This window comes from Trichechus manatus, unplaced genomic scaffold (assembly GCF_000243295.1).
Source record: "Trichechus manatus latirostris isolate Lorelei unplaced genomic scaffold, TriManLat1.0 scaffold00080, whole genome shotgun sequence".
Lineage (NCBI taxonomy): Eukaryota > Metazoa > Chordata > Mammalia > Sirenia > Trichechidae > Trichechus > Trichechus manatus.
In genome coordinates, this window is record NW_004444016.1 from 1,423,604 (window position 1) to 1,438,022 (window position 14,419).

A 14,419-nucleotide genomic window follows, 5' to 3' on the forward strand; every position below is an offset into this window, starting at 1 on the left:
CCACCAGCTGCTCCTTGGAAACCCCATGGGGGCAGTTCTACTCTGTCCTATAGGGTCGCTAAAAATTGGAATCAAGTCGACAGCAAAAGGTTTGGTTTTGATTTTGGAATCTTTACAGAAGCAGACTGCCACATCTTTCTCCTGAGGAGTGACTGGTGGGTTCAAACAACTGATCTTTCGGTTAGCAGCCACGCACTTAACCATTGCACCACCAGGGCTCCTTATGTAATGACAGTAATGAGTTATCACCTACTGACTAAAATATGAAACCATGAGTCCATACTGACACGCATGAACGAATAAATCAATGAAGAAGGGAAAACTCCTCTTTACAGAAAGAATATCTGACTTCATACTGATCTACCCAATCCCAATTGATACCTCAGGGTCTCTTCACCTTCCCTGTTCGTGTTTGCCTCCCTTCTTTCCTGGAGAGAAGAACCGTGGCTCCCAACTACATCACTGTGTTTATCCACGTATGCACCATTCTGCAATACTCGCAAAGTAGTTTCAGAACTGCTACACTGATGCAATACTTAAAACAAACCTACTAAGGAAAGTTGAAGATTTATTTAGTCCTTCTTGATCTTAGAATATGCGTCCCACTGTAGATGCCTGAGCTGAATAAAAGGATGAATAGAAGTCTCCTAGAAGGAGAAGGGGAAGAGAACACCAGGAGGAGGGCCAAGCACCTGCAGAGGGCTGGGGATGAAAGTGCGTGGTGTTGTCCCCACACCCTCCACTGCAGGGAGAGAGAAGGGGAATAATGAAGATGAGTCTGGAGGGGAGTGTGTGGTGGTGGGTGTGAGTAGTGGCTTGGAAGGGCTTTGAATGCCAGGCAAAGAGCTTGGGATTGATATGGCAGGCTCTGGGGAAGCCCAGGAGGCACTGGGGTTTAGGAAATGTGGAGGACAAATTAGCAGATTGGTGGAGGTGCCTGGGGTGTCTGAGCCAACGTGGTGGCTTTGCAGCAGTTCTCCACCCCCACTTCAGTTTTATCATCTGTAACACAGGTACAAAGTGGCCCCAATCCCAGGGCTGCAGGGAGGCTCCCCAGGGGCTGCACCTGGCCTCTGGAGCCCGCCCTGTTCTGGGGCATATCTAGGCTTCCTGTTTCTCCCCTGTCGAGGGCAGCTGCTACCTCAGCTTCGAAAGAACAAACAGGCTCTGAAAAGAACAAACACGCTCTTGGAACGGAGGAAGTCAGTGCTCCACTGCACTGCGGAGGAAGCAGGAAGCTGCCGGCCTGCTCTGCAAGCCCAGAAGCCGGACGGAGCACACGAGAGTGCAGGAGGGGCAGGGACAGTGGGATGGAGTCTGTGGCCCTGTATAGCTTCCAGGCCACAGAGAGCGATGAGCTGGCCTTCAACAAGGGAGACACGCTCAAGGTAGGCTGGGGGAGAGGGTGGAATTTAAGAACTGGGGACCCTGGGAAGCCCCCCAGAGTCCAGTCTCGGAGGAGAAAGGTCTAGCTTCTTCAGTTACTGGTTGTGCGATTCTTGACAATCCTCCTCATCCCTCTGAGCCTCAGTTTCCCCATCCAGGAAATGAGATGATTAACGATCCCTCCTTTTAGGGCTGTTGCAAGGACTCAAGGAGACATTAGCACTGTGCCCGGCAGGTAGTTGGTTCAACACATAGTTTTCCAGGAAAGAATTAAAAAAAAAAAAAATTGTTGAGAGAGTGAGAGCAATAGAAAGAGAGAGAGAAGAGAGCTGAGGAAAGAAATAAGCACACATGCTAACCTAAAAAACAAAAAAAAAAAAAAAACTAACCCACTGCTGCCAAGTTGATTTTGACTCATAGCGATCCTATAGGACAGAGTGGAGCTGCCGTACAGGGTTTCCAAGGAGCAGCTGGTAGATTCGAACTGCCAACCTTTTGGTTAGCAGCCAAACGCTTAACCACTGTGCCACCAGGGCTCCCGTGCTGACCTAGTGGGGCTAAAATAACTGATGTAAGCTTCAAGGATAAGCTTGAAGCTTGAAGAAAACGGAAAGTAGTGCCACACCACAGCTCATCTCCCCTTGTCTGAGCCCCTTGGATGGACATCAGAGCTCTCCAGGGTGGTCCAGGCAGATGGGTCTGTGAGTTCTCTCTCAGGGGCTGGATTTGGGGAGTGGCCATGCCAAGAAGTAGGCACTGGTGCAGCCATAACTAACCCTAAGGAAGCCGCTGCCTCTCCCTGGGCCTCAGTCTCCCCTTAGAGCAATGGGCAGTAGGCTGGCTGTCCCTCCACTCTGAGCCCTGGGCCCAGCTCTCAGCCCAGGTTCAGGCTTAAGAAGGGACAGAAACTCCCACTGGCTGGCTCCTACTGTAGCCAGCCCCAAGCTCAGCAGTGCATCCCAACGTTCCATGCAAGCTGCTAAGGCGGGCAGAGTTAGCACTGTTTCACAAATGGCTAAACCGAGGCACAGGGAGCTGACACAGCTTGTTGGTATGGGGTCAAATTTGAACTTAGGACCTCGTGACTCTGGAACCTGTACTCCATTTCCTGCAAGACTGGACAGGATGAGTTGGGGGTCGGGATCAAGAGGAGGAGCCACGTCCCCTTAAGGAATTCCCTCTTCTCTGTGCTTGGATATGGCCTCTGGGTCCACCCAGCCAGGGCTCTGGCCAGGGTATGAGATTCTGTGAGGACCCAGGTTTAGTTCAGAGCAGTTGGGGCTCTCTAGACTGTTTTGGGCTTTGGGAAGGAGTAGGCGGTTAGCAAATGGGAATGGGTAGGTGGTGGGCTCTGACCCAGGCTCAGAGGGTTTTACTGGTAGCTGGTAGGAGTGGATCAGTGGAAGTCCCACCAAGCAATTGTTGAAAACGCTGTGACTTCTCCCCTTTCCTCCCAGACTCCTGTCCCCTGCCACCCCCAAACCAGAGATTAATCAAGTTCTCCAGTGGTGTTAGCTGCTCCCATGACAAAGTACCATAAGCCGGGTGGCTTAAAACAACAGAAATGTATCCTCTCACAGTTCCGGAGTCTGGAAGTCAGCAGGGCCGTGCTCCCTCCAAGGCTCTAGGGGAAGATCCTTTCTCGTCTCTCCCAGTGTCTGGCAGCCCCAGGCGTGCCTTGGCTTGCAGCTGCAGCTTCACTCCATCTCTGCCTCCTTCTCCACATGGCTGCCTTCCCTCTGTCTGTCTTGTGTCTCTTCTCCTCTTTTACAATCCACTCAGATGGGATTAGGACCTACCCTACTCCAGTATGTCCTTATGTTAACTAATTACATCTGCAAAGACCCTATTTCCAAACAAGTTCATGTTCACAGGTACAGGGGTTAATACTTTAACATGTATCTTTGGGGGACACAATTCAATCCATAGGACCAACTAACCTTTGCTAGAGTTGGCAGACTCCTGGTGTGTTTGCTTCTAGCTGCTTGGGAAGGAGTGAGTGGAGGATTTGCTGCCTCCCCCACCAGACTGGCAGCACTGTGAGGGCAGGGACCACCTGCAGCACCAGGATGTGAGACAATGCCTGGTACATAGTAGGCTCTCAGTAAAATATGTGGAATGTCAAAAGAAGGAAAGAAGAATTAAAATGTTAGCTGGAACTGGAGCCTAACCCCCTATCAGTGGCACTTGCACTTCTTATCCGTAGAGACCAGGGAGAAAAACCCTTCAAGCTCGAGGAACAATGGGGGAATGACAGGCTGTGGAAGGAGCTGCCTTCTCCTTCATCCTTTCAAGAAACATTTCTTGAGCACCTACTCTGTGCCAGGCATCATCCTAAGTGCTGATGACAAACAAAAGTAAACAAAGCAAGTCCCTGCCCTCATGAAGCTGACATTCCAGAGGGGAAGATGGGCAACCAACAAGATGAGTAAGAGTGGATTTGAAGACATCAACACAGAGAGATGGAAGGCAGAATGATGTGGGGACAGAGGAGTGGGACTGCTTTAGATGGGGTGGTCAGGGCAGTCTCTTAAAAGAGGTGACATCTAGCTGAGAACAGAAGGATGAGCAGGAGCTGGCCATGTAAAGAGCTGGGGGAAGAGCACACCTGGCTGGGGTAACAGCTGGTGCAAAGGCCCTGTGGCAGGATCATATTAATATGTTTGAAGAGTTAAAGGAAAGGTCTTGTGACTAGAGAGCAGCGAGTGAGAAGGAGAAGGTGGTAAGGATGAGGTTGGGAAGTAATGAAGGGCCTGCAAAGGGTTTGGATGTGATTCTAAATGTGATGTGTGCTCATTGAAGAATTTTCAGCAGGGAAAAGACTTGATCAGATACACATTTTGAAAAGATGTCTGAAGGGCAGGAAGGGAAGAAGGGAAGGGCTGTTGCAGTCACCCAGATAAGAACCGAGGGTGGCTTTAGACTAAGAAAAAATGTATGACAAAATATTAATGTCCTTTATGTGTGAGGAGCTGTTATAAATCAATAAGAAGATCACAGACAGTGCAATAGAAAAATAGAGAAAGGCCTTGAGCCTTGTGCTGTTTTAAAGAACTACCTATATGGGATCAAATTGACAACAACAACCCAAAAGGTTAGATAGGAAGCTTGAGGGGCAATGAGTTTATGTCAATGGGGGAGGAACAATTTGGAAAAGCAGGGTGAGAATGGTTGCACAACTTGAAGAATGTAATCAATGTCACTGAATGGTACATGTAGAAATTGTTGAATTGGTGTATGTTTTGCTGTGTATATTTTCACATTTCAACAATAACAGAAAAAGAAAAATAAGCAGAAGATATGAACAGAAAATTTGCCAAAAATTAATGCAAACAAGCAAATGCCCAATTTCACCAATAACAAAAGACATGTAACTTAAAGCAAGTAACTTTCTCATTTGCCGGATCAGCAAAATTTTATTTTAAAATGAATATCCAAAATAGTTGAGGGTGTGGAAAAATGTGCACTCTCCCATGTAGGCAGTGGACAGGTAAAGTGACACAATCATTTTAAAGGGCATTTGGGAAGAATATATAAGAATCTTACAAACAAATAGCCATGCCCTGCAACCAGAAATTCAATTTCTGGAAAAGCAAGAGACATGATCGGACATTACATGAGTCCTTCCATTAACAGTGCTCACGGGACACCCACTGTTCTAGGCAACATAAGTCAGCAGGGAAGAAAACAGACATGGTCCCTGCTCTTATGCTGCCAACATTCCAGCAGCAGATATGGCCCACAAGCAAGATAAATCAGTGAAATACAGTTTGTCGGGTGGTACGAGTGCCATGGAGAAAAATAAAGGGCAGGGGATAGAGAAGTTGGTGATAGTTTGCAGTTTAGAATCAATCTAGACTACCTGTTAAGTGATGGTACAAAATATTATACAGCCCCTAAAAATGTCATTTTTGGAGGATGTTTAACAACATAAAAATGGTCATGATCCAACATTAAGTGGCAAAAAGCAGAATGCAAACATATATACTCAACAGAGACAATTGACTCTCTGCAGATGATCAGTAGATGTAATTTTCTGGAGGGAAAATTGACTTTATGCTCTGGGTCTGTGCACAGAAAAAAGACTAGAAAGAAACATCCTGATGGTTAGCAGTCCTCAGTTCTGGGCAGCAGGCCCACAAGCGGTTGGTGTTTCCTTCCTTACTCTTCTGCGTTTACCACAAGTTCTACATCAAGCCAGTGTTCCTTCCCAGGCCAGGGCCCCCACTCTCAGGGTCACGCAAGTGCTCATCAAATCCTGTCTTTAAGATTTTGATGCCTTTTTTGTGTTAACTTTTTTAATAGACTTCATTTTTTTAGAATAGTTTTAGATTTACAGAAAAATTGAGAATGTAGTACAGAGGGTTCCCATATGCCCCACACCCAGTCTCCCCTACTGTTAACATCTTACATTACAATGGTGCGTTTGTCACAGCTAAGGAACCCGTAGTGATACATTATTATTTACCACAGTCCTTATTCAGATTTTTTGCATTTATTTTTATTTTTTAGCATATTGCATAAAAATGTTGTTTATCTTGGTTACTGAGTTTTTTTGGTGCCCCCTTAAATTTTGTGCTCTCCAGCCTCACTCTAGTCCCGCCCTACTTTTCATCACCATAGCAATGTTACTGCATTGTCGCTCTGCACCCCCGCTTCCTCTTCTCAGACAGAGCCTCAGTGTGCCCAGTGTCCAGGCGTCTAGCCCCTTCCTAGCTAGGTGGAGGCTCAGCTCAGTGGCCCATCCTGTTCACAGTCCCACAGAGCACCCTCTTTGGGCCCAGCCCTGTCACAGCAGTGACCACAGTACAGGTGAATTTTCACTAACTTTGGGTGGTCCAGCCTGGTCCCACAGCCTTCAGGAGTCTGCCATGGAACTCGTTCTTCAAAACTGAGTGTTGGTCTTGGGTAAGAACTCAGTGGGACATGGACTCAGTCTGGACAAATGGCCACCCCAGTTGGACTTGGCTCCATAGGTCCCTGGCCCCAAAGGTCACTTCCCTGGGACAAAGCCATCCCCCTCAACAGGCCAGGAATCTTTGGGTATTCAGGACACCACTTCTCCCAGCTGGAGAAGGGGTGTGGGTGGTGGCTCCAGCCCTGTCTCTCCATGGCTGGCCTGGCCCTCCAGACCAGACTGGGGAGCCTGTGGCCGCCCTTACATCCTCATAGAAAGGCCCACAGCACCTCAGACCCCTGTACAGCCCATGCCAATCCCCTTCCTCCCCTAAAACCATAGGAGTTGTCCTCTGCTGTCCCCATCCCTCAATCTCTCCTCTCCAGCCTATCACTGAACCCCAATCTGACCACTTCTGAACACAACTGCTGCCCCATCCAGGCCTCCATCATCACCCTCCTGGGCTGGTGTAGTAGCCCTCACTGCCTCCCACACCCCTGCTCCCTGCTTGTTTAGCAGCCAGGGCGATTTACTTAAAGCACAGCCCAGAGCTTGACCTCCCTCCATGGCCCTTCAATGGCTCCCCACAGCTTTTTTTTAATGATTTTTTTTTTTATTGTGGTGAAAATATATGCAGCAAAATATACACCAATTGAACAATTTCTACACGCGCAATTCAGTCAGTTACATTGATCAAATTCTTCAAGTTATGCAACCAATCTCACTATCCTTTTCCAAATTATTCCACCACGATTAACATAAACTCAAGGCCCCCTAAGCCAAAGCCCCCTCCTTCCAACCCCTGGTAACTAGTATAATCTTTGATTTCTATATATTTGCTTATTTTATATAAGTGAGATCACACAGTATTTGTCCTTTTGCACTGAATTATTTCCCTCAGCATAATTTCTTAAGGTTCATCCGTGTTGTGACATGTATCATGACTTCATTTCTCTTTATGGCTGAGTGATATTCCATTGTATGTGTCTGCTACATTTTGTTTATCCATTCGTCTGTTGATGGACATTTCAGTTGTTTCCACCTTTTGGCTATTGTGAAAAGTGCTGTAATGAATATTGGTGTATAGGTTTCTGTTTGCATTCCTGCCTTCACTTCTTCTGGGTATATACCTAGGAGTGGAATTGTTGGGTCCTATGGTAATAGACACAGTGGCTGCAACAATGGGCTCAAGCATAACAACGATTGTGAGGATGGGACAGGATCAGGCAGTGTTTCGTTTTGTTGTCTTTTCACTATGAGTCAGAACGGACTCAACAGCACCTAACGACAACAACATGGTAGTTTTATGTTCAACTTTTTGAGGAATGCCAGACTGTTTTCCACAGTGGCTGTACCATTTTACATTCCCACCAGCAATAGATGAGGGTTCCTATTTCTCCACAACTTCTCCAAAAGCTATTGTTTTCTGTGGGTTTTTTTTTGTTTTTTAAATCATTGCCATTCTAAAGGGGGTGACATGATATCTCACTGTGGTTTTGATTTCCATCTCACTAATGGCTAGTCAGAGCCCTGAGGGCGCAGTGGTTAAGAATCTTGCTGCTGACCAAAAGCTTGGCAGTTTGAATCCACCAGCTGCTCCTTGGAAACCTATGGGGCAATTCTACTCTGTTCTATAGGGTTGCTATGAGTCGGAATTGACTCGACAGCAGCGGGTTAATGGCTCATCACATTGAGCATCTTTTTATGTGCTTGTTGGCCATTTTTTGATATCCTCTTTGGTAAAATGTCTGTTCAAGTCCTTAGCCCATTTTTCAATTAGATTGTTTGTCTTCTTGTTGTTAAGTTGTAGAAGTATTTTATATACTTTGGATATCAGACCCTTATCAGATACGTATACCCATTGTCATCGAGTTGCTTCTGACTCATAGCGACCCAATAGGACAGAATAGAACTGCCCATAGGGTTCCCAAGGAGCGGCTGGTGGATTTGAATTGCCTAAGTTCTTAACCACTGCACCACCAGGGCTCCGATTAGCCATATGGTTCCCCCAAATTTTTTCCCAATCTGTAGGTTGTCTTTTCACTTTTTTGATAAAGTCCTTTGATGAACAAAAGGATTTAATTTTTGTGTTGTCTTTCGCTGCTTGGGCTTTTGTTATCATACGTGATAAGCTATCTCTAAACCCTACGGCTCACAGCCTCAACCCTATATTTTCTTCTGAGAATTTTATGATTTTAGTTTCACATTTAGGTCCTGGATCCAGTTTGAATTGGTTTTTGTGTCTGGTGTGAAGCATGGATCCTGATTCACTCTTCTGCATGTGGAAATCCAGTTTTCCTAGCACCATTTATTAAAGAAACTCTTCCTTCCCCATTGAATAGACTTAGCACCTGTTATGGATTGAATTGTATCCCCCAAAAATGTGTGCCAACTTGGCTAGGCCATGATTCCCAGTATTGTGTGGTTGTCCTCCATTTTGTGATCTGAGATATTTATCCTATGTGTTGTAAATCCTAACCTCTATGATGTTAATGAGGCAGGATTAGTGGCAGTTATGTTAATAAGGCAGGACACAATCTACAGGATTAGGTTGTGTCTTGAGTCAGTCTCTTTTGAGATATAAAAGACAGAAGTGAGCAGAGAGGAGAGGGACCTCATTACCACCAAGCAAGAAGAGCCAGGAGTAGAGGGCACCTGGGGTCCCTGTGCTGAGAAGCTCTTAGACCAGGGGAAGATGAATGACAAGGACCTTCCCCCAGAGTCGACAGATAAAGAAAGCCTTCCCCTAGAGCTGGCGCCCTGAATTCAGACTTCTAGCCTCCTAAACTGTGAGAGAACAAATTTCTGCTTGTTAAAGCCATCCAGCTGTGGTATTTCTGTTATAAGCAGCACTAGATAACTAAGACAGCACCCTTGTTAAAAATCAGGTGACCATTGATGTTTGGATTTATTTCTGGCCTCTCAATCCTATTCCATTGGTCTGTATGTCTATTATAATACCAGTACCAGGCTGTTTTAATTACTGTGGCTTTAAAGTGTATTTTGAAATCAGGAAGTGTGAGGTCTCCTACTTTTTTCTTCAAAATTGCTTTAGGTGTTTAGAGTCCCTTACCCTACCATATAAATTTTAGAATTGGCTTTTGCATATCTGCAGAGAAGGCTGTTGGAATTTTGTTGGGGATTGCATTGAACTTATAGATTGCTTTGGGTAGTATGGACATCTTTACTACATTAAGAAAAGGTGTGGGTGGTGGCTTCAGCACCCCCTGTCTCCATAGCCAACCTGGACCCTGAGACCACAGAACGTCTTTCATCCCTGTGGCTTTTAAAATGAATCTGAACTCCCTCCTTCCCAAGGCCAGCAAGATCTTGCATGCCCTTGACCCTACCCACCTCTCCCCGTTCACCAAACAGCCCTTGACCCTGCCTCACTCAACTCCAGACACACAGGCCTCCTTTCTGTTCCAGAGGCAGAGCTTGTTCCCAACTCAGGGCCTTTGAACGAGCTGTTCCCTTTGCCTTGGGCACTGCTCCTCACATCTCATGACTGGGTCCTTCTTGTGGTTCAGGTCTCAGTCAGATGTCCCGTCCTCAGAGAGGATTTTCTTGACCACAGTCTAAAGGAGCCCTAGCCCACCACACATTCTCCGTCAAGATCATCCTGCTTTATGTCTCCTGAGTGCTCACCACTCTATCAAATTACCTGGTTTATTTACTGTTTCCTCGATTACTGTCTCTTGCTCTGTGCTTGGCACACGGTAGGAACTCAGTAAATCTTTGTTGAATGGGTTCATTGGACAGTGTCCTGAGCGGGGCACTGCATGATGGAAGGTTAGGGGCAGGCTGAAGCATGGGTTTCACCTCAGACCATTGAATTTCACGGAGAGGAACCACGTCTCTCTCCTTTGTGGGGACTCCTACAGCTCAGGGGGTCTGAGGCTTGTCAACAAGGTTAATGGTAAGACCTGAGCTAACATAATCAATGAGCACATTTCTGGGTCCTCCAAGTAGATACAACAGGAAAATAAAACAAAGCAAAGCAGGGATTATATATAGTATATTCACATGGTGGCGCAGTGGTTAAGAGGTCAGCTACTGTCTTAGTCATCTAGTGCTGCTCTAACAGAAATACCACAAGTGGATTGCTTTAACAAAGAGAAGTCTCTTCTCCCACAGTCCAGTAGGCTACAAGTCCAAATTCAGGGCATCAGCTCCAGGGGAAAGCTCTCTCTGTTGGCTCTAGAGGAAGGTCTGTGTCATCAATCTTCGCTTGGTCTGGGAGCTTCTCTGTGTAGGAACCTCAGGTCCAAAGGATGCGCTCTGCTCCCGGCACTGCTCTCTTGGTGGTATGAGGTTCCTATGTGTCTCTGCTTGCCTCTGTCTTTTATATCTCAAAAGAGATTGGCCTTAGACACTGTCTAATCTTGTAGACCTCATCAGTATAAATGCTGCTAATCCATCTTATTACATCATAGTGATAGAGTTTATAACACATAAGGAAATCACACCAGATTACAAAATGGTACACAATCATACAATACTGGGAATCATGATCCAGCCAAGTTGACAGATATTTTTGGGGGACACAGTTCAACCCATGACAGCTACTAACCAAAAGGGCAGCAGTTTGAATCCACCAGCAGCTCCTTGGAAACCCTATGCGGCAGTTCTACTCTATCCTATATGGTCGCTATCAGTCGATTCAGCAGCAGTGGGTTTTGGGTTTTTTTTATTCACATGTGCACGTAGGAGTTTGTAGTTCACAAAACAACGCCATGTTCAATGTAGCCTATAAATGTGCCCATTTAATGGATGGGGAAACTGAGGCCACTGCAACGGAGTGAGTTGGAGGCAGATAGAGTGGACAAGTGCCCCAGGCCCAGAGCACCTTCCTTGAACCTGTGTCTGTGACCGGCATCAGGCCTCCTAAAAAAATATACCTGTTGCCATCGAGTAGATTCCGACTCATAGCGACCCTATAGGATGGAGGAGAACTACCCCATAGGGTTTCCCAGGAGCAGCTGATGGATTCAAATTGAGGACCTTTTGGTTAGCAGCCAAACACTTAACCACTGGGCCATCAGGGTTCCTCAGGCCACCTAGGGGCTAGGGGCCCTAATTTTCTCAATAAGTTGGGGGAATTGTTTCGTTTTGTTTGTTTACAGAGAAAGTTTTCCTGATTCAGCCACCTGCTTCCACCTGTCCCTGTGGCTGCCGACTCTTCCCAGACCACAGGGGCAGGAAGGAAGGGGCTCAACAGAGCTGGTGGACAGACAAGCGGTGCTCGCCCACAAAGGTGGGGGTCTCAGGTCTGGGCCTGAGGGAGAAAAGTCCAATTCCTCTTGGCAGACTTTTGTGTGTGTGTGGTGAAAATATACAGAAAAAAACATACACCAATTCAACAATTTCTACATGTACAATTCAGTGACATTGATTACATTCTTCCAGTTATTCAACCATTCTCTCTATCCTTTTCCAAATTATTCCACCACCATTAACATAAACTCGATGATCCCCAAACCAAAGCTCCCCCTCCCACCCTCTCCTTCTTATGCCTGGTAACCGCTAATAATCTTTGATTTCTGTGTATGGGCTTATTTCATATACCTCTTGGCAAACGTTACTGTGAGTTGATGCCCTGGCCCTGGCCTGCCCTGGCCCAGTCTGCCCTGGCCGGGTCTGCAGTGCCCTCTGCATGGGATGCTGTTTGTTTTCATTTCCTTGAGCTACCATAGAGAGCACCACAAAGCGGGTGGCTTAAAATGCCAGAAATGCTAGTAGGCCGATTTCACAGTGTTGGCAGGCCATGCTCTCTCTGAAGGCTTTAGAGGGAGATCATTCCTTGCCTCTTCCAGCTTCCGGTGGTCCTGGCAATCCTTGGTGCTCCGTGGCTTCTAGATGCGTCACTCATTTCTGCCTTCATCATTGCGTGGCCGTCTTCCCTATGTGACTCCGTGTCTGTGTCTCTTCTCCTCTTTTATAAGGACACCGCTCAGGTTGGATTAGCACCCACCCTACTCCAGTAAGGAGTCCCTGGGTGGTGCAAATGGTTAAGAGCTCAACTACTAGCCAAAAGACTGACAGTTGAACCCACCCAGAGGCACCTTGGAAGACAGGCCTGGTGATCTGCTTCCAAAAGGTCACAGCCTTGAAATGTCTATGGAGAAGCTCTACTCTGCACACAAAGAGTCACCATGAGTCTAAATCGACTCCACGGCAACTAACAGCAACTACTCCAGTATGACATTATGTTAACTGATACCTTCAAAGACCCTATTTCCACACAAGGTCACATTCACAGACACCGGGCGTCAGACTTCAACATTCCTTTCTGGAGGACACAATTCAATTTATAACACTGTTCTATAATCTATAACACTGTTCTATATCCAGTTTTTACTCTCCAGTGAATATCCTCACTAGAATCGAGCTATTTTGGGACCTTTCCTGGTACAGATGGGAGAGATGGGGGGTGAGAGTTCAAGCTGGTGGGCCAGGGTCCCCCTCCAGACCAGTGGAGCTGAAGACCCCAGGCTCCAGAGTCCTGGCTCTGCCTCTCCCGCACTGTGTGGCCTCGGCTGAGTCACTCTTCCTCTCTGGGCCACAGTTCCCTCATCTGTAAAGTGGCGTTTGATGATATGGACCTCAGACGGGGTACATGAGATCCGGGTGGAGGAGACCCCAAGCTTCATGTTCTAGCACATGCATATGCTGTGCCCTAAACCACCCCCAGACCTGGTCCAGCTCCTCCCTCAGCCCACCACAGCTACTCCCACTAGCTCAGCTCCTTTTGGCCCTCAGAGCCATAGAAAATTAGCCCTGTGACCTGGCCAGGCCTCATCCCAGCAAATAAGGCCACTCTTATTTGCTCCTTGGTACCAAAATCCCTCCATTAAATCATGGTCCCTTGAGCTCAAGGGTTTAAGGGCTGTTTCAGTACACATGCTCCTAAGGATGCCCCACTAGAGGCTGAGCTCAGGCTGGGGCCCCAACTCTCCCAGGGACTGCAGACTCCCTCCCCCAAGGCTCAGTGCATGCCAACCAAATGCTATAGGACCGCCATACTGGGGCATAGCTCATGGACAGAGACCCCAGATCTGCTCGCCAAGACCCCTCAGTGTGCTGGGGATCTGGCTGGCAGGGCCCCACTCCACTGAGCAGACCTTCTCTGTGTCTCCACCTGTCCTTCCCATGGAGGCTGTGGACCTTCTGAGGGTGGGCCGTCCTGACCTAGGAACCCAGCACGGCAGTGGAATCACGGGCACGTGGTGACCATGGCAGTCCCTGCCCCAAGCCTCCAGCTCTCCTCTGGAAGGAGGGCTGAAGGGGTTCCTCCACAGGCCTAGAGGCTGGGCAGGGGGAGTGGACAGCTGTCCCTGCTTGTTGGCTGAGCAGCCGTGTCTCTCTGCCCATAGATCCTGAACATGGAGGATGATCAGAACTGGTACAAGGCCGAGCTCCACGGTGCTGAGGGCTTCATCCCCAAGAACTACATCCGTGTCAAACCCCACCCGTGAGTGCCCCAGCCCTGCCTCTTTGAGGCACCGCAGCTGAAAGCTGAGCTGAGCTGCTGTGAGGCCCTGACATGGTTCATCCTTCTGGCGTGGGAATGCCCTACCCCCAACCCCTGGCCTCTGTCCACCACATGGTGGCCCATCCACACAGAAGCCACTTGCATGCAGCAGGGACACAGGTGGGAGATATGAGGACACTGAGGACCCAGACTGCCAGGAGAGTGTCCAGGAGCACCCTGGGAGAGGGCAGGGCCTGGGCTCTCCACTGGCAGCTGTGTCGCCTCAGGCGGGTACATGCTCACGCTGTTCCTCAGTTTCCCTGTCTGTAATGCAAGGGCAGCTGCAGCTACAGTCTGTGCAGATGGCGGAGGATTCTACAGCATCCCCTGTGGTGAGGTCGGGGGTGAGGGAGGCAGTAGGGGGGTGGGCAGGATGCGGACCCTGTGGGCCCTGTCTCTGGGGCGGTGGGGAGAGCGGGACATCAGCAAGGAGAGTGTGGGACTGCTCTCCTGGAATGGGAGGTGAGTCTGCGGCCCAGGTATCCTGCGACCTGGGACCTGCTGGTTGGGGCTGCCAGTCAGCTTTTGGCGGTGGCATCCCATGCTGCCACCCTGAGAGTGAGTGGGCAGAGCCAGTCCCAGAGCAGGCCTATGCACACGAA

The 14,419-nt window shown here is 48.1% G+C and overlaps 1 protein-coding gene across 1 annotated transcript in view; it reads left to right on the top strand.

The window, feature by feature from the left end:
- Positions 1–1,004: 1,004 nt before the first annotated feature.
- The window catches only part of GRAP (GRB2 related adaptor protein), a 30,021-nt gene continuing 16,606 nt past the window's right edge, over positions 1,005–14,419 (top strand). Inside the window, exons 1-2 of the mRNA XM_004380989.3 lie at positions 1,005–1,388; positions 13,660–13,757. Of these exons, the coding sequence (XP_004381046.1) occupies positions 1,311–1,388; positions 13,660–13,757 (176 nt within the window). The 5' untranslated portion in view covers positions 1,005–1,310. The remainder of the gene's footprint in view (positions 1,389–13,659; positions 13,758–14,419) is intronic.